At 35.0% G+C, this 20,004-nt stretch overlaps 1 protein-coding gene across 3 annotated transcripts in view; it reads left to right on the top strand.

Annotated features, from left to right (window-relative positions):
• The window catches only part of LOC138704727 (lachesin-like), a 292,899-nt gene extending 273,688 nt beyond the window's left edge, over positions 1-19,211 (top strand). Inside the window, exons 7-11 of one of the 3 annotated variants that reach the window (XM_069832897.1) lie at positions 2,941-3,078; positions 3,201-3,350; positions 9,721-9,795; positions 12,674-12,748; positions 18,328-19,211. In XM_069832897.1, the coding sequence (XP_069688998.1) occupies positions 2,941-3,078; positions 3,201-3,350; positions 9,721-9,795; positions 12,674-12,748; positions 18,328-18,482 (593 nt within the window). In that variant the 3' untranslated portion in view covers positions 18,483-19,211. Of the gene's footprint in view, positions 1-2,940; positions 3,079-3,182; positions 3,351-9,720; positions 9,796-12,673; positions 12,749-18,327 lie in introns of all 3 variants that reach the window. The other 2 variants (XM_069832896.1, XM_069832898.1) reach the window with 2 other exon arrangements.
• Positions 19,212-20,004: the final 793 nt, after the last annotated feature.

Below are 20,004 nucleotides of genomic sequence, written 5' to 3'. Positions count from 1 at the left end.
TCTTCGGACATTTGACTAAGCAACAGCAAATATGAGTGTTAGGTATAATCCTGATAGTAAGTTTTGTTAAGAACATATTCAAAAACTCCTCTAATGATTATTGTAATACAGTAAACTCTATGTAAACTGTAAGAATTGTTTATGTATGTTTGCGATATGACTCCCTAAGCTAAAACGACATCAAATAAATAAATTTAAAAAAAACTCTACAAAAAATCATGCACGTAGTACAAAATCCGTAGAAAGAGTAGAATTTTTAGCAATGCAAAATTTACAGTAAATTAAAGTGGAAACAATTCACTTCAAAGTTTTGGATGATAATAATGAACCAGGTCTCTGTCTTTTTTATTTTCTAGGCATTTTGAAACATACAGACCTAGCATATTATATACAGAACTTACCCTTATATACACTACCACGCTGTGCACACCTAGCCTATACTAGTAAATAAAGGTGACTAAAAAAACTATGTAAACTTATGAAAACACTATAATAGATAAATATTATTTACAAATCACTATAGACTGTAGACACTATTATAACACTAAAAATAAAACTGTTAGAAACTTGCAAATATTTCTTGTATCACAAACAAAAACCAAGCATGGAAAACACGTTGCTATGGCTACTAGCAACAAGTGGAATTTTCCTTTAGACAAGAGTTGTGCTCTCCTTTGCAACTGAATATCTTTTAAAGGAAAGCAGCCTTTGAAGTAGGCCTAACACCTGTTGGATTCTATGAAGAAATATTTCGAGAAGTCGAGAAGCTAGACTGACTCAATCGGAAATCTAATATAATAAATAATGTATGAAATAGAGCGTAATTTCCAAAATGGTCACAGAATTCAGAGTGGAGGTCGTGGACGGAGTATTTAAATTAACAGTCAGTGCCCGCAGCCTTTTAAAAACGTGACCCTAAATAGCTGATAGACCGGTCGTATGGTCATGAAAATTGGCAGAGGGCATCTTTAGACCAAAAATGAATTGTTAAAGGTAAAAACAAAGAAACGATTTTTTGACCAAAAATGATAAAACCTCACGTCAGTGTATCCTTGGGGACATTATACTGAAATTACTAATTTCCATATTTTTAAAGCTGAATTCACAAAATGTTTATCACTAGTATACCTGGTTAATAATAACACATGTACAAACTTTCGTCTCCCTCTTTATTAATAACTTAATTATATAGTGTATTGCTTTACACAAAAAGTCCCTTGCGTCACAATTTACATTATTTTTAATTAATATTCACTTATACGATTCTTTATATACATTGGAACAAACATTACTATTGGAATTTTCTGTACAGCGAATGGGTAAATTATTAGGAAATTTTATGGCTATTAATTTTTTATTTTTTTTTATAATAAAACAATTCTAGTAATTCACTGATTAATTTTACAGCCAAACCTTATAGTAAGCTTTGATTCCATGTATGTAAGGATCCATATAAATGAAAATCACTTAATAATAATGTCAATTGTAGTGCAAGCGACTTTTTATATAAAGCGGTTCAATATTTTAATAAAATAATTAATAAAATGCAAACCACGTATCGTAGGCGGATGCAATTTTGTACACTTGTCACTATTAAGCAGATATATCAGTGATACAAGTTTGATGAATCTAGCTTCGTAAGTATGGTAGTTATGGATTTCACTGTTGTGAACTCTTAATACTAATAAATTTCGCGAAGTTTCAGTATAGTGTTCCCTTATATGCGGAAGCCGGAGAGTTTGCACGAGGAATGCAGTTGGAAATGTTTACATTTATTGTTATTTTATTTGAAACATTGTTGTTTTAATTTGTTACTTGTAATTTATTAAGTTCTTGTTGCTGTAATACCTATAACTGTGACGTTTATGAAGGAGTGTATTGAACACTTAAATGTATATTTATACTATTATAATTATCAAATGAATTTTTTTTACATTAGTATGTTGACTGACAATAATGTTCTATAATGTGAGAAGATCCTTTAGACGTTTTTGCCCTTCAAATTAAAAATATCTGAGTTTCACTTCAAATATTCCTATCCCACGCGTGTTGAAAAGGACTAACAATGGCGGCCGACTCGGTGATTGCGCTACTATGTATATCCACGGACTCTGACTCAATGCACCACCTCACTCCATCTATACTCCGTTGCACTGGTAACTTCACTTCATTCTTAAGGGGAGAGGATGGTATCTTTTTTTACTTTTTTCCTATTTGGTGTAAAATATTAATTTTTTTGTATGTAGAGAGCTCATAGCTGTGGCAACTCAACCAAATAAAAATATTTAGAAAAAAAATTATTTGGGGACCCAAATTTGAAAAAAATATACCCAATGCAGGATTGTACTAAAACCGATATATCTAAACCGTTTTTAAAGATAGATTCAAACAGTTTTTTGCAATGTATTTGCAAAAGCATGTTCTACAAATTGTCTGTAACAGAATTTTGATATTAAAAATAAAAAAATAAAATTTAATAACAATTTTTCTGATTTCCTTTCCTGCATACAAACGGACATACTTTTTAAATTAAATCAATTAACAAAATTCTGTTACAGAGAAAAGTTTCCTAATAGTGTAAAGAATGTGTGTTCCAAATTTCATACATGTATCTTTAATGGTTCAGAAATTATATCCATTTTTGTCTGGCAATGTAGCAAAAAAAAATGAAGTTACTGGAAACCGATAAAAGCGGGCGTGTGATTTAAAAATCCATAGCGCAGGAAGTTTAAAAATGACGTCTCAACATCCGATAAGGGCAGAAATACCCACAAAATGTTATGCTATGCATTCCACACATATCACAGGGTATTTTAAAGAATTTTTTTTTTTTTTTTGCAAATTTACTCATTTTTTCAAAAAAAAAAAAAACCATCCTCTCCCCATAAGTTGTCTCGGATCCTACAGTAAGTCTGATGATGACATATTCTCTGTCTTCAGTCCCGCCGATGCTGTCCATTCCCAACCAGCTAGAGGGGGCCTATGTTGGCCAAGACGTCTCTCTGGAATGCCACACGGAGGCGTATCCTACGTCAATCAATTACTGGACCACAGAAAGAGGCGACATGATTGTCTCCGGTAAGAATTCCTAGCATTGTTCTGAAGAATCAACATTACATCATAATTAATATTTAGTTCAACCTCAGCCTGTACGGGAACAGTGCCACACTGAAGACATAAAGATCCTGTTTTCATTTTAGGGGATAAGTACGAAGCCGTGTCCATGGACAACGGGTACAACAAGTACATGATGCTGAAGATACGCAGCGTGAGCAAGACTGACTTCGGATCGTACAAGTGCGTGGCCAAGAACTCCTTGGGAGAAACAGACGGGGTTATAAAACTGGACGGTGAGTGACAAGTGTTGTCTATCCCACGCTAACATTGTTCTCTGGGTGTAATAGTAACAGTTCGAATTTTAAATCACGTATAGCGCAGTCTTCTTTTAGAATCGTTCACGTGCATATGTCTTTGAAGGCTTATTGCATTTAATTTTATTTTCTCATAACAAGAAATATAAATAAAGTATTATGATGCAGTATAATATTTATGCAACAAGTGGATAATGTTGATGATTATGGCATCAGTGAATGTTTGTCGCACTCACAATTTTCACGAGTGTCATAATAAAATTATCCACGAGTTCGATACAACACTTTATGGCATCTTAGCATTATAAATAGTAGGAAATAAATTATGAGATATTTCGGCATCCATAGCTGACATAAGTGTTGATATGTTCGTTTCATATGTTCATAAATGATGCAGTAACTAAAATTAATGACGATCTGGACTCAATCTGGACATGGACACGGAAATTCCGACTTAAACTAAATCCAGAAAAATCACAGTCAATCATTGTGGGCCATTCACGTTTGTTAAGCACTATTACCATACCAAATTTGTCCCCGATTAAAATACACGGCACCGAAATTCCGTTCAGTGAATCAGTAAAGATCAGTATTTATATGGATAAAAGTTTAAATTGGAACATTCAAGTTGCAGAAACCTGCAAAAAGGTATTTTCATTAATCCACTCGTTTAGACGATTGAAGAATTTTCTACCCTTTTCCATGAAAAAAATGTTAGTGCAAACACTCGTGATGCCCCACTTCGATTACTGTGATATTCTGCTTACTGACCTAAGCGTTACTTCGGCGCAGAGACTACAACGTGTTCATAATATGTGCGTCCGTTTCGTCTGCAATATTCGCCGGGCTGATCACGTAACACCATCCCTCGAAATGTTGTCCTGGCTCCGTCTAGAAGATCGTAGGAAAATCCACTGTCTTTCCCTTCTCTTTCACATATTGCATTTCTCCACTCCTGTCTATCTTGCGTCTCGTTTTCAAAATTTATCCACCCATCATAACCTAGACACACGATCACAACACTCCTCAATATTATCCATTCCCTCCCACCGAACATCCTCATATTCATCTTCTTTCACTGTGGCTGTTCCTCGACTTTGGAATTCCCTACCGAGTAATGTCAGGGACTGTCAGACATCAAATCAATTTAAGAATAGGCTAACGAGATATTTTTCTAACAATTATTGTCAACAATAATAGCTGTTTCAGGTTTCTCAATGTTTAATGCTTATATATATCACAGATAAATATCTAAATTATCTCATTATTATTACTATTATTATTATTATTACCATTATTATTATTATTATCATTATTATCATTATTATTATAACTATTTCTTACCAGTGTTTATTATTGTCACACTAACATTAGTTATCCAATTTTCATTATTTACTTTCATGTTGTTTTATGATCTAGATATTAATGTAATAACTATGTAAGCAAATGTATTTAATTAGAATTAGAGTCTGGCTGGGCGGAAGAGAAGGCCTACTGGCCTTAGCTCTGCCAGATTAAATAAATAAATTATATATATACATATGTATATATGTATGTATGTATTTTTTGTTGGGTTATTTTACGACGCTGTATCAACATCTAGGTTATTTAGCGTCTGAATGAAATGAAGGTGATAATGCCGGTGAAATGAGTCCGGGGTCCAGCACCGAAAGTTACCCAGCATTTGCTCGTATTGGGTTGAGGGAAAACCCCGGAAAAAACCTAAACCAGGTAACTTGTCCCGACCGGGATTCGAACCCGGACCACCTGGTTTCACGGCCAGACGCGCTGACCGTTACTCCACAGGTGTGGACTTGTATGTATGTATGTATGTATGTATGTATGTATGTATGTATGTATGTATGTATTTAATTATTTATTTACACTGCAAGTGGGCAAGCATCCGGTGGCAATGGTATACACAATATAAACAATACACAATAAAATTGCAATACACAATACAATTATGTACACAATACAATAAGAATACACAATACAATTTAACACAATAATTACAATTAATAATAAAACATAAAATACCTAATTTTACACAACAACCTACATATGTATAGGCCCTACATAAGTTTCAATAGTCTTTCACTTTACTCTCATCTCATTCCCTGTAGTGGCACTATGACGTATTTCATTGACACTTTAGGACACATTTCACTGACACTATAGAACACATTTCATTGACGCTATAAATTATCACTGATCGGAACTATTCACTGCAATGTAAAACCATAACGTCACTGACTCACCTCGCTTCACTGATACAACAGTTCAAATAAGTCAAATAATTACACCCTTATGCATAATTATAAACAAAACTACATTTAAGCTAAACATTTCTAGTCTAAGGCCCTCTTACACGCTATTTTTAAATAATTTACAATTCAAACCAAGGAAGTAACTCGTCAGGCTAAATAAATACATGTCACCTTAAAAAATTAAATGTTAAATGTCACCTTAATTTTAATTTGCACTTTATACACAACTTTGTAAGTTATTCTTAAATTTCCTTAAGGAAGGACAGCCTCAAAGACCGCTGCAGGTAGGTCATTCCAATCATTTATAGTTCTATTTAAAAATGAGATTAGTTGCGCCTGTCATTGGCATTGAATAAAGAGAAATGGATAGCCTTGCATGTATTACAAACTCTAGTTATACCTTAGGTATCAAATTTTATGTTACAAATGTTCCTTTATTTTGTTAATATAGTTTCTCTGAACCACAGAACTGTTTTATATGATATTACAAATGTGAGACAAAATTGTTAAAGATTGGAAATAAATGATACGTTATCTTCTGTTCTGCATTTCATTTCTCGATACGTGGCGTGTAGACGTCATAGCGATACGTCATTGTTAATATTGGCACGCGTGCCATAATAATAAGCCGATTACGCACGATATTGGATGCAGTAACAACCTGTTTATAATGCTAGGATGACATCAAATAAATTTCTAGATTTTCATGGAAATAACCTCCACTTTTCAGCAACTCCAGTAGGCTGCGGAGACATTTATGATACGTGTTAAAAGTGTCATTTTATTTTGAGGATAAGGATATTTGCGAAACTAGACTGAGTGTAGCAAACATACGAACAAAATAAGATCACTTTTGACACCTATGTCGTAAATAATTTTAGACAGCCATTATTAAAAGTAGGCCACCCATCGTTCGTTAACTTCTTTAATAAACTAAAGTTGTTTGTTTTTATTATTATTATTATTATTATTATTATTATTATTATTATCTTTCGCTGCTGAATTGACAGTAAACTGTCATTGTACTCTATTGTATATAGGCCTGCATACCATCTTCCAGTAACAAATTTTTTTATATTTTCATGTTTTCTTTAAGTTACTAAATATCCCAGTGACCTACCTTCATGTGGTAGTTCTTCCAAAACTTTCTTAACTTTGTCTCCTCCTTAGCCTTTTAGCCTTGATTTTTGCAAGTATGTTGGGTTTCCTATACAGACTGTAAACTGGTCCTTCAGGTTGGGATATGCACGTAGGGACAACGACCCTACTTCAAGATACGGGCGCTCTTCCGAACAGGGGCAGCGGCATTTCCCCTAAGGTTAGAGCTCAGTTTAGGTGTGTGTCTATTAATCGAAAAAAATGTCATATAAACATGCGTCCTATTTTCAATATTTTCTAGTCCCTAATTTTCGATTTATACACACACACCTAAACTGAGCTCTAACCTTAGGGGAAATGCCGCTGCCCCTGTTCGGAAGAGCGCCCCAAGATACTTCATAAATCTAAGCTATTATGAAAATGAATTGCAATTTAACTACATAGTTGACAAACATGATGAAAAATGAAGTGTTTATTAGTGATATGAAACTGGAAACGTTTTGTGTAGGGGAGACTCGGCTAATTCCGCAATATTAAGAAGTAAATCTACCATATTTTTATCAAAATGTTTACTGAAAAATATTATCAAGGTATGTAGACATGGACGAAACCTTTCATTACCAAATGAGATAAAGAGACCTATTAAAATGCAAATATATTTAGTTGTACATACATTTCAGTTGAAAAAGAACTCGGGTAATTCCGCAACAGTGCGGATAAATCCGCAATAGGACTTGGCTAATTCCGCAGTAGTAAATAATCATGAAATACATTATGAAAGTAACATAAAAGGAACCATTTATATGTAACAATGTTCACTGTCTTCACAGCTGAGTAGCAAAACACGAAAACCAGCCAACTTTCGATGTTTCACCGTATTGACGACAGAGGTGTCGACCAATAGCCTTGATTTTTTTCTATAGCACTGCAGAGTACATGCCTCCTGTTGACAGCCTCTCAAAACTTACGTTCACGCTATTGCAAAGCAGTAGTAAAATCATATATGCACTACTGCGGAATTATCCGTACTGCGGAATTAGCCGAGTTTTTCCCTTAATATTTAAAAATGAATAATGCTTCAAAGGGAGAAAAAGGAGTCCTAAAGAAATTAAAATGTTTAAATTGTGTACTTTTAACAATAGTGTTATTGTTAAAAGTAGTTACTTTTAGCATGCTTCCCTATAATACCTACGTAGTCTATTTTAACATAATCATATATTGTTAATAGTACTACTTTTAACAATGGCTGTTTAAAAAATGGTTTTCGACATGCACTCTATGTACAGTGATTTCTTTTACATTACTGGACGGATTAGTCATTTTATTTAGGAATGTCGTGTACAGAGATTTCTTCTAAATTACTGGACGAATTTTGTATCAACATATTCAGTAACTACATTTCAATTCATGTGGCCCGGGATGTGCGTAAGTTACATAAAATAATATAATCATTTTTACCCAGACTTGAATTCCTCATTTTAAATTCTTAAAATGTTTAGTTATTCATTGTAATGTGTGGAGACTCATACAGCAAGAACTCATAATTTGTTTTATTTAAAGTTTGTGCTGACATTTATGTTTTTCATATGTTAATTCTAACCTTTAATTGGATCTAAAGTAGGTCTATCTAGAAGTGTTTTACTTATTGTAAAAATTAGGAGTAGGGAAATTCCGGGCGTCAGTAGCCATGACGACTAAAACTTTTATGTGGCGCCTGAGTTTTTTATTGGGTTCAAAAAATTTTAAGGCTTAGATTTCTTTGTCGCTACGACTAATATACAGGGTAGAAGTGAAATAACCTTGCAGATTGAAAGAGACGATAGGCTACACGTAAGTGAAAAGAAAACCTATACTATATTTTGCACGATTAGTTAGAAAATTAAGTTTGAAGTTTCACCAGTCTGACAACATCGTCGCTAGTACTCTCTACTCGTGATACAGATGCAAGGGTCAACGAACTCTGTGAATCTCGGTACATAAGCTGCTTTCTGCCGAGACGTTTGCACAACGCGCGCTTCATGCAATGGCTTGAATTTAGCGGGTTTTTAAATTAAATTTACACGAAAACCGTACATGCTATTGAAATACGCCAGAGGGATAAATTATTCTTTATTATATTTCCTAACGATATGGACAAAAATCACGATCTTACTCGCAATAGTTACCGAATAAAAGATTGTAAACATTTGGGAAAAAAATACTTTTTTTTTCTGAAAAAACTATTAACTTTCCACCAATATGATACCATAGTTTTTATGTTACATACAACATGAGCTATTCACTCTGAAAATCTACGAGGTTATTTCACTTTCACCTTGTATAATGTTAAAAAAATCGGTTGTAGGAAGAAATTTGAATGTGATTTTTATGTTAATATTGTTACATTTGTTGCGCATCTCAAAACATTGTCCCTACTTAGCTTCAGTGAAGAGCAAAGAGCGTCTCTGAGGAGTGTGTTTACATTGAATAGATATTTAATATTGTTTAATATATTTCAGTAACTGTATCTTTATTTTAGCTCGAATGGTTTTCTCATTGTACGTGTGAGCAAAATGTGATGTCCTGAAAATAAAGGGGTTGACTCCTGAAAATGTTTGTTTTGTGTATCCCTGATTAAAAGTATATTTTACTGCATATAAGCTGCCTTTAAATAAATACTTTCTTATTATTGTTATTAAATCCAAGTAGTATTTTGTACATTAGTATTATTCCTGTTGTTCACCGACTTATATACACATGTACACACACAGTACCGGTGCAGTGTGAACTGTTGACTCGCAACTTGCTCTCCGTAACAAGCGAAGCTAGTATGATCGACGCACACCTAATTTGTGTTCAAAATAACTAAACGCAGGGCTCTAGTCATAACATGTTAGTAACAAAAGGAAATTAAACTGTTTATGCTATTCCTAGGACCTTAAAATATTAACTGTTATTTTTAATTTATGAAAATTCATGATTGTTACATATTTCTGTTTTAGAGATTCCAGCTCCATCCACTACCTCAACCTCCACATCGTCGTTTGTGACACCGCCAGTGGTAGTCAAGAAAAAAGGTAACTCTAGTAGAATTTTATGTTTAGCTTCATAGAATATCTTTCGTCAGAACTCAAAAGGAAACAGGCGCCAAAGCATGGATTTTCAGGTTATGGTTAATTCATATACAGAATGAACTGTAAGTAATGTCATTAATTTCAGGGGATTATTCTTTGAGATATTTCAAACAAAAAAATTTAATACAATTTTGCTCCTTCTTCTCTTTTTTCCACATAAAAACTGTTTTATAAGAAACATTTCATATCGTGTTTTGTAAAAACCATTGATTTATTCTCAATATGCACAGTCAATTTAAGATAACAGTGTATTATGATAATAAATTATGGAAAGAATTTCAGTTTTGTCCTTTACATGAGTAGAAATATCAACTGAACAAATGTAACATTTTAAACTTCCTTTTCAGAACGAAAAGTTACATTTTTGTTTGTATCAAATTTGTGCACATTTATGGGATCCGGAAAGATTTTATCTTACCAATGGTAAAAATGCATACATATAATTTTCTTTTTCTCAGAGACTGACAGGATTACAATCTTGAAAAAAGTATGGGTTGTGTAATGTACCTTTCTAATTGCTTTAACACGGGCATTTTTAAAATATTAATTATATGGGTTGGATAAAAAGTAATGGCAACAGTTCGATATTTCTGGCATAGCTTTATTTACAGGGGTACAACATTTACGTACCTTCTATATAGTCGCCCCCTTATTTATTACCTTTTGCCAAATGTTTGGAAGGCGTCGTACACCATCAGAGCGTCCATCTTTGTTGATGTTCCGTATTGACCGCCCTAAAGCATGGATAAGTTCATCTCTGGTATTGTACCGGGTCCCTCGCAGTGGTTCTTTCACTTTGGTGAAAAGATCGTAATCGCATGGATCATATCGGGTGAGTACGGTGGATGTTCCAGTAGTCCGCGTTTTCCGTCTGCCTTGGAGGTACAGCGTGGTGCAGTATTACCCCATCAATGTCATACGCCACAATGAACATCTCCTTCACAGCACTTTGTGTAGGGCGCACTTTCTTTGGACGAGGAGAACCGGGATGCTTTCATTCAATTTGATTGGCGTTTCAAGTTTGGTTCATACGAGCGAGTCCAGGTTTCGTCCATAGCGACGATTCGTCCAAGAAAGTCGTCACCTTCCCTTTGGTACCGGTGCAACAAGGCCTTCCCGGAACGCTTTAATCCATCGTGCAACTGTGCGATATGGCAACGCTGCATCGCCACATGCTTCACGCAGTCCCTGAAAACATTCTTGTGCACTATGACCTCGTGCCATTTCAATTTTGATCCAGGAACGTTGCTCTAGTTTTGTAAGGATGGTCTTAGGGCGCTCGCACTATCCCTATGGAAGTCAACGTTCTACACACTGCAGTAGATTGACAGAGTACTGTCGCCGCTGGCTACACTAACTCATCTAACAGTCCTTGTTCATGTCCACACAGCTGGCAGCTCTCGAATGCACCATCGTCACGTGACAGCAGTGTTGCCATTACTTTTTATCCAACCTATGTATTTCCAAAATTAATTTTTTCTTTCAAAAAGTGGAAATTTGTACAATATTTTTCAATGGTTGTAAGTCCCTAACTTCTTTGAAATGCAAAAAATAAAATAATTCCCATGTTAAAATATTCTCAAGGCATCAATAATTCCATCCTGTAAGTTTGAACCAATTCAGACAAATAGATCCTGAGAAAAAGAAAACGTTATATGAAAAAAATATATATTACTTACGGAAAACGGGATTCGAAGTTTGTCAATGTACAGTATTCTAGCACCATATGATTGGTTGTCAGCATTCTTCTCATCTTCGTCTTGAGCACAGTAATTGTGTATCATATATCATTGGAAAGGGAAATTCTGTATAGTGTGATTAAAAAAAAATTGAAGATTTTCACCTTTCCCAACAAAACTAAAATTCTTTCAATCATACATTATCTTAATACACTGCTCTCTTAAACTGACTGAGCATATTGGGGAATAAATCAATGGCATTCCCAAAATACGCTATGAAATATTTCGTATAAAAAAATCATCTCGAAAAGGAAGCAAAAACGAGCAAATTATATTAACTTAGATGTTTTTTGTTTGAAACATCTCAAAGAATAATCCCTTGAAATTAATGGCATTACTTACGGTTTACTCTGTATAGTATTTTGTGCTTATTTTGATGCTGGTACTCCCGAATTGCAGGGATGGATATTTGCTTATATATTTCGATATTCAAAGGAAATAAGTCATAAAGCTGTGTGCAAAGTGGAACATTCAACCCACCATATTTCAAAATGGAGAAGACATATTTTAATTATTTTCTTCTGTAATAAATTAAATATACAGAGAAATATTAATTCTAAATACTATATTAATCATAAAATAAATACACCTCAGTTTGGAAGCAGATTTTCAAAAATCCCTACTTCCACCTCAGTGCACTTAACCGCATGGATGTGAATGGCGCGCGTAGCATTCCGTACCTCGGCACGACTATCCCTGAAGAGCGCAGCTGATAATCACCAGACTTATTTTCCCCTCTACCCCGTACTTCACGCCATAACTCAACTCTCCGTTTAATTTACGTTCCAATGTTTGTATTACGATGCAAGTAACTCCAAAGCCTGATTCATAATATGACGTTTGGATTTTTAGGAATAACTCAAATTAATAATAATCGGACACATGTTTATATGACATTTTATGCTCAAAATGGCCTATAGAACTGATTCCTAAAGAGCGGATCATTAGCCGTGAATCACTCTATACTCTGAAAGTTTCGTTTGCATGACACGGATCACAACTCACATGATGAATTCAGCACCGCACATAATGAAAATGTTGAGTTAGGTGCCTCGATTAAAACTTTGCTCGTGCCTTTGCAGGTCGCGATCGGCAATGGAAACAGCGGCATTCAGATAACCAACTAGACTACGAGGTGGAAGGGTGGAGGGCTCCAGGTAAATTATATCCCTTTTCGTAAACACACTACAAGCACTGATTTCTTAACGGTCGATTGTTTCACATCATACAATCTCACTGTATCTACCCCTACTTCTAGATATTTTGAATACTATTATACGTAAATAGTAAAGTAATAACTAGACTTCGAAGTTCAGATCCCGGCAGAGGAGAAACTGACAGCGGAATATTGGGAGGAGATGGGGAAACAGGCTAGGGGAGTGTTTCTCAAACTATGGTCCGCGGACCACCTGTGGTCCTCGAGGTCTGCCCTTGTGGTCCTTCAAAAAAGACAAAAGAAAAAATAAAATTAAAACGAATTGCGTATTACATTATAGCTGAAAATCTCAGAGATTGGAAATTACACATCGCAATCGCTTTCACTTTTTCTCCCAGAACTGACATTTTATGAAATTTATTACTCCACCCGTCTATCAACTTCCCACTTTACTCTCAGCAACAAAAGAGCGATTTAAAGCACTATGAACGTGGTGTTTCTCGCCATCTTTTCCCTGCCCTTTTGGTGCTGCACCTGTAACCCAGCCAGGGACCACCCGAATTCATTACAGAGGACCAAAGTACCGAACCTTTTCATGTATTTATGACTTTAAATCTTTCTTATGCGGTACACGCTAGTAGTTGTCTATGTCTCTGTTAAATAGTGTCCATTATACATAATGAAAAACTGGATTATATCCGGATCTTTGAAAAGAAAGGAACGTGATGATACGCTTCATTTAGGCACTGCTAACAGTTCAGAAGCTGTGTGTGAAGATAATAATATCAGTGATTCTAGTGCCATTAAAGAAATATTTAGTCATTCAAATATAGGCCTAGAACAACTGTGTAAGAATCGACAGGCTCATTCATATCACTAATGTAGTACCAACATTTATTTATTTTTTTTTTTTTGTTAAGTTAAAGATTATCCAAACTCTAATAGCCTTGAATTATTTAAAAAAAACACTAAAATAAGTTTCCTTCTATTAACATTAACTTAATTAGCTAATACTAATATAACGTTTAATTGAATTAAATTAATTTTAATTAATTAATTCTAATTTAAAATATAAGTATACTGGTATTAAAAATGCTACAAAAATTATAAATTTACTTTCGTAGGGAACAAGAGTAAAGTGGTCCGCGGAACTGTTCTGACTTAAAAAAGTGGTCCCCACTTCAAAGAAGTTTGAGAAACGCTGGGTTAGGGTTTGTTCACTTCTTCCATCTGATTCTATCGGATCCATCCATTGCGCTGTCTTTCTAGATCTTATTGGAAGTTTGGACGTACAGTACCACCACTGCGACAGTTGAGACAACATGTAGTCATGGCGATATCGAAAACGAAATTCAATGGGGAAAAAAATTTAAATATAGGCTACATTATTAAATTCCTTCCATAAAAAACCTCAAAATTAGAGATAAGTATATTTTATTTGAAAAGACAAAAGGCATCACAACTGTTAGCAACTACTCGTACTAATTCCACAATTTGGGACATCTGACCGACATCTACGGCTGACCATTAGGATCCAGAATACAAAGAAGAGATTAACTTAAAAATTTTACAATATGATTTGCGGAGAGAATACAAAACAATGATAAATTTAAAAACAAAGAACAATTTGATTTCGGAGAAACATGAGGTGAAAGTACAATGAAGAATAATGAAATGAAATAAATAATACAGTGCGATTGAAAAGTCCCTCCGCAGTTCTATTAGTTGTAGTAACGCTACAATATAACCCTGTCGAAAGTTGGCACTTCCCCATTCATTCCGGTTTGACAACCTCACACCCCAGTCCATCATATGCTTAGCAGCCAATGCTGCCACTTGAAGTTTCTACCAAATACTCTTGAAATCTCTTCCTAGTGCATTCTCGGCTACACAAGCAGTGCGGAGAAACTTCTCGGTCGCATTGTATTACGTAGTGTTAGGCCTATACAAGTGATTCTGTGAAATGGGTACTGAATCTCTCAATATCATTAGACAAATTTTGTTAATGTCCTGATTAGAAAATTTAAGAGAAAGGAGAATGGTATTGGTTAACTTAAATGAAGTTCCCCTAGCGCCAAAAAGTAAGTCCTTTCACTTACCATGTATTAATATTCATTTTGTATCTCTCACTGAAGTGAGGAATACATGGACTGTAAATAGACTTCTTTTCATCGTTAACGTTATTTGCTTATTCATTATCCTTCTCAAAACGGACAGTGGGGTCAAGAATGAGGCTTCTTTGATTCTGGCGATACAGCCTTATTTATGGACAAAAAAATGTATAATGACATGATTTTGAAGTACCAGTATCTATATTAAAATTATAACATATAAATCCAAATTAGAAATAGGAGATATTTAGAATACGTAATTTAAATGAGTGTTAAAATATAATATCTAACATACTGTATAATTTAAATAAGTATCTTCTTACTTTGTGATACCGGTACTTCATTTTAATTCATTTGATTCTCAGTTTACTCTATTTTGTTGTCAAGTTAACTTACAAAACTTTCATTCTGGCTTCTTATCGACATTAAATAATTAAATGCAATACTTTAATTATATTCATTTTGAGTAGAATATTATCTTCATTTCTTGGTAATGATTTATTACGCTAATCTCTGCCTTAGGCTGCAGTGCAAGCCTTCGGGTCCCTTCTCCGTACAAGGTAAAAAAAAGCACAAAAAATCGGGTGAGGTCGTTTCGGCTCCCAATAGCCTATTTTGACTTTTAGCTGTTGATTGGGACTGGTCGTTTTGGCTCCCGCAGTAACATCTAAGGACGGTCTTTTCGGCTCCCGCTTCAACACTGAAGACTGGATGTTTCGGTTCGTGCTTCGCATTTAACAGTCTTAGGACTAAAATATTGGCATAGTTAAAATTTTTGTTAATGTAAGAACGTTTCGTTTAAGTTATAAACATAATGTTAACATAAAACATGTTATAAATATTGGCTTGAAAATTTGTAGCTTACTTTTTTCATGTACTGCAGTCTAGTGATCTTCCCTTGTTACTGCCTCAATAATTGTATCAACTGTGTTCCGCTTTTTTTTTATTTTCTTCTGTCGTTATTGCTTCGAAGCTTATGTATGTGTGTTCTTGAATTTCCTTCAATACTTCCATGAAATTATATATATTAACATGGGCAGTATTTCTGGTTGAATTTCGCAAGAAAAGATTCGCAGCAGTTTGTAGTCCGGTCTCCTGTATTACCAAAATTAGCCCACATCAGGAGGGAAGTCAGATTCACAACACATAGCACAAGAGCCGTTCAGGGAAGAATACCGCTCCACACCCGGGAGCCGATACGATTGTTCAGGAAGAATACCGTCTACATCCGGGAGCCAATACGACCGTTCAGATAAAAACGTTTCATACCAGGGAGCCAATCCGACCATGAAGTGTAGCCACGGGAGCCGATACGACCACCCCGAAGAAAACACACGTAAAAAAACACACATTAAAAGAAAAAAAACTACTCTATGCACATTTGTTCTCCCGAACACGAATTTTACTTGTTCGGTCAAAGAATTAAAGAAAAAAAAAGGTTTAGTAAAAGTTGTTTCTATTAATTGAAAGTCCTATCCAAAGATATTTTACAAGATCTATGTTCTCATCTGACAATACAATGTTGACCCCCGGTTATCCCTATTTTCGGAAAAATGGAAGTACAACCAATCGATTCTTTCTATAGGTTTTGATGACGAAATTTCTTTCGCGAACACCGAGTGTTATATACCTAGTTTTCGAGAAAAAGGGATGCTTTGAAGAACTCTGCATAATACCGTGTCTCGTTTATTTTATTTTCGGTTTTTATTTATTAATCTATTTATATTTATTTATATGCTCATACAGTTTTACTAATCTGCGTGTTTAATTTTCTTTGCTATTTATTTATTTATTTCATGTCTATCTTCTTTCATTCACTTGTACTATTTATGTCTATTTATATATTTACTTATCATTTATCATGTATTGTTTATTTATGTGTAATTAATTTCACAGTACTTATTTTTCACTTAGGTATGTATTTACTTGTGTATTGTTTTTTTATTTTTTATTTTACTTCACTTTATTTATTCATTTCATTTATTTCACTTTATTTTATTTTATTTTATTTTATTTATTTCACTTTATTTTATTTTACTTTACTTTACTGTACTCTATCCTACCCTGTTCGTTCGTTCGCTCGTTCGTTCTTTCGTTCATTCGCTCGCTCATTTATTTATTTATTTTTCTATTTTAGTTTTCAGTGTTATTCATTTGCTTATTTAGCTATCGTTTACTTTTTATTAACTTAAGTTGCAGCTTTTCTTCTTGTTTACAATTTTACTTGTGTATGTACAGTATGATTAATGTCATAAATGTACGTTTTATTTAACCAATAATTTACTTACAAATTATTTCATTTATGTATTGTATATTTGTCAGTCACCTATTTGTTCCTACTCTTAACCTTCGTATATATCATTTTTGTTTATATGTATCGAATATGAATGAGGTCTCGCCCACCTCATTACATATTACACGACTAGTATGACTAGTCAGTTTGTTTTTAATACCATTAAGTACGAGAAAAATTCGTACCGGCACCGGGAATCGAACCCAGGACCTCTCAGCTGTGCGCGCTGAGTGCTCTCTAACCAACTGAGCTATGCCGGGACCCGATTCACGACGCCGGCCGAACTCCTCTCGTAGTGTCATGTTACGGCCTTACTGCCTGCATTTAAGACGATACACGTCATATATATACAGGAGCGCATATGGCCATAAAGTCATTTAATATGCGCTCCTGTATATATATATGACGTGTATCGTCTTAAATGCAGGCAGTAAGGCCGTAACATGACACTACGAGAGGAGTTCGGCCGGCGTCGTGAATCGGGTCCCGGCATAGCTCAGTTGGTTAGAGAGCACTCAGCGCGCACAGCTGAGAGGTCCTGGGTTCGATTCCCGGTGCCGGTACGAATTTTTCTCGTACTTAATGATATTTTTGTTTATGTTCACCCATTTTTATTCAATTTATCTAATTCCATATATTTTATTCATTCTCATGTTAATTGCTTGTGATTCATATATTAGTTTATTTTATAATTCATTTTTATTTGCGACTTCTCCTTTCTCTTATTATTTAGGCATAATTTATTACTTATTTGCTCTGTATTATTTATCTTTATTCATTTTATTTATTATCTTATTTATTTACTACATTATTTATATATCGAGGACATCATACCAGAAGGACGTATCAACAAATGCAGTGTCATTTAATTATTTTAATAGAAGCTATTTTTGTTTGAAAACAAACGTTTGAGAATTACAATAGGCATGAGAAAGTATGAAACAACGCACAGACCCAGAAACAACATTTCGGCCGCCTGAATTTTGTTTCTGGGTCTTTACCTTGTCATGTAGACAAGGATACGAAAATGTATTCTATATTTAAATGGATCTAATGTAAAGTTGCAGTTTTGTTGGCATGATGTCCTCGATTTGTATAATAGTTGTTAGTCACTGAAAACTGTTTTAGACTCTACACTTCACTTAGATAACGATTGCACAACATTTTGTGTTTCAGATTACGACGACGATTACACACTTCCGTCTATGGGGTCCCCCCCAGCTCGCCGTCCTCAGGGGGCCCGAAGTACAGCGGGTGCACCTTCTGACGGCGTCACTTGGTTCCTTAGTTCGTTGCTCTGTTGGTCTGTTCTGTACAGCAGCTACAGCTGATCAAACTAGTGAGGAAGCGTCGTGTGTCTGTGTGGACGTGAGAGAGCTTAAATATACCCACGTTAGCTACTCCAGAGCTATGGTAACGCCGCATTATGTGAAGAAGGCTGATGAATAAATACAATATTTAGGCAACTGCTACTAGAAGAAGAGGATATGGAACTTTCTGCATGTGTGCGTGTGTGTATGTGTGTTTGTGTGGCACTCTGGAACCCGTTACTTCCTTTCCCGTCAGTTGATTGACTGCTGAATAAAACCAATTAGCAATGAAAAGCGAACGCACTATGTGCAACGATGGAAACAGAATCCAGCGTTACTCACAAATAACTGCCATAAAATAAGAAACCAGAGCTACATAACGAGTGAATGTCTGTTGTGAAAGCTCATGTAATATTGAAAAATAGTGATATAACGTAAAGGAATGAAAGAAATGAGTGAAAATTTGACAGAAGGGATGATTACAAATATTTTTCCCACAGAAAGAGTCTGTATAGTGTAGATTTAATTTGAAGTGAGGTTTCCTTGAGGTATTTAGTGACCAAATGTGAAGACAAAGGAACAAAATAGCTTGTACATGGGACAACCCTCTCCCTTATTCACCTGATATTTATAAATTTAATCAAACCAAACAATTTATACTCCATTATAATTTAATGCCTCCAGCACTTACATGTGTATACCAATGGCAAGCTAGTAATACGATAAAATGTATTTGTAAAGAGTAATAAATTCGATTTACAAAAAAAAAATACTGAAATGTAAAATATTTGTTTCAGTGGCGGCTCGTGAAATTCTGGTCAATAACAGATTCAAGTTATAAAACAGTTCAATATGTTAATTAAAATCGCTGAAATTTTAAAATAGCTTATCATACAGAGTTTACACTAATCATAATTATTTGAGTTGAAGTAAACTAATGAAAATAATAGAAATAATGTACCATCAACATTGTTTCCACAAGTCGACCTGAGTAGCGCAGTCGGTATAGCGCTGGCCTTCTGTGTTCGAGGTTGTGCGAGGTATAGACGATTTAGTGAATGTTCCTACATCGCGATCCCGGCCCAGGTCGATGGTATTCAAGTGTGCTTCAATGCGATAGGCTCATGTCAGTAGATTTACTGGCATGTAAGCCGCCACTGACTTGCTTCTATCTACTTGTCCAGTAATGTGTAGTTACCCACAATTCCCCTCCAGCAGCCGCCACTGACTTTATCTATTCGTGCTGTAATGTGTAATTACTCACAGTTCCCCCTCCAACAGCTGCCACTGACTTTCTTCTATCTACTTGTGCAGTAATGTGTAGTTATCCACAGTTCCCCTCCAGCAGCCGCCACTGACTTCTATCTACTTGTGTTGTAATGTGTAGTTACCCACAGTTCCTCTCCAGCAGCCGCCACTGACTTGCTTCTATCTACTTGTGCTGTAATGTGTAGTTACCCACAGTTTCCCTCCAGCAGCCGCCACTGACTTGCTTCTATCTACTTGTGCAGTAATGTGTAGTTCCCTTCCAGCAACAAACACT

The sequence above is a fragment of the Periplaneta americana genome, chromosome 8, assembly GCF_040183065.1.
Source record: "Periplaneta americana isolate PAMFEO1 chromosome 8, P.americana_PAMFEO1_priV1, whole genome shotgun sequence".
In the NCBI taxonomy this organism is placed as follows: domain Eukaryota; kingdom Metazoa; phylum Arthropoda; class Insecta; order Blattodea; family Blattidae; genus Periplaneta; species Periplaneta americana.
The sequence above is the reverse complement of the archived record's forward strand: the minus strand, read 5'-3'. Positions and strand labels throughout refer to the sequence as shown.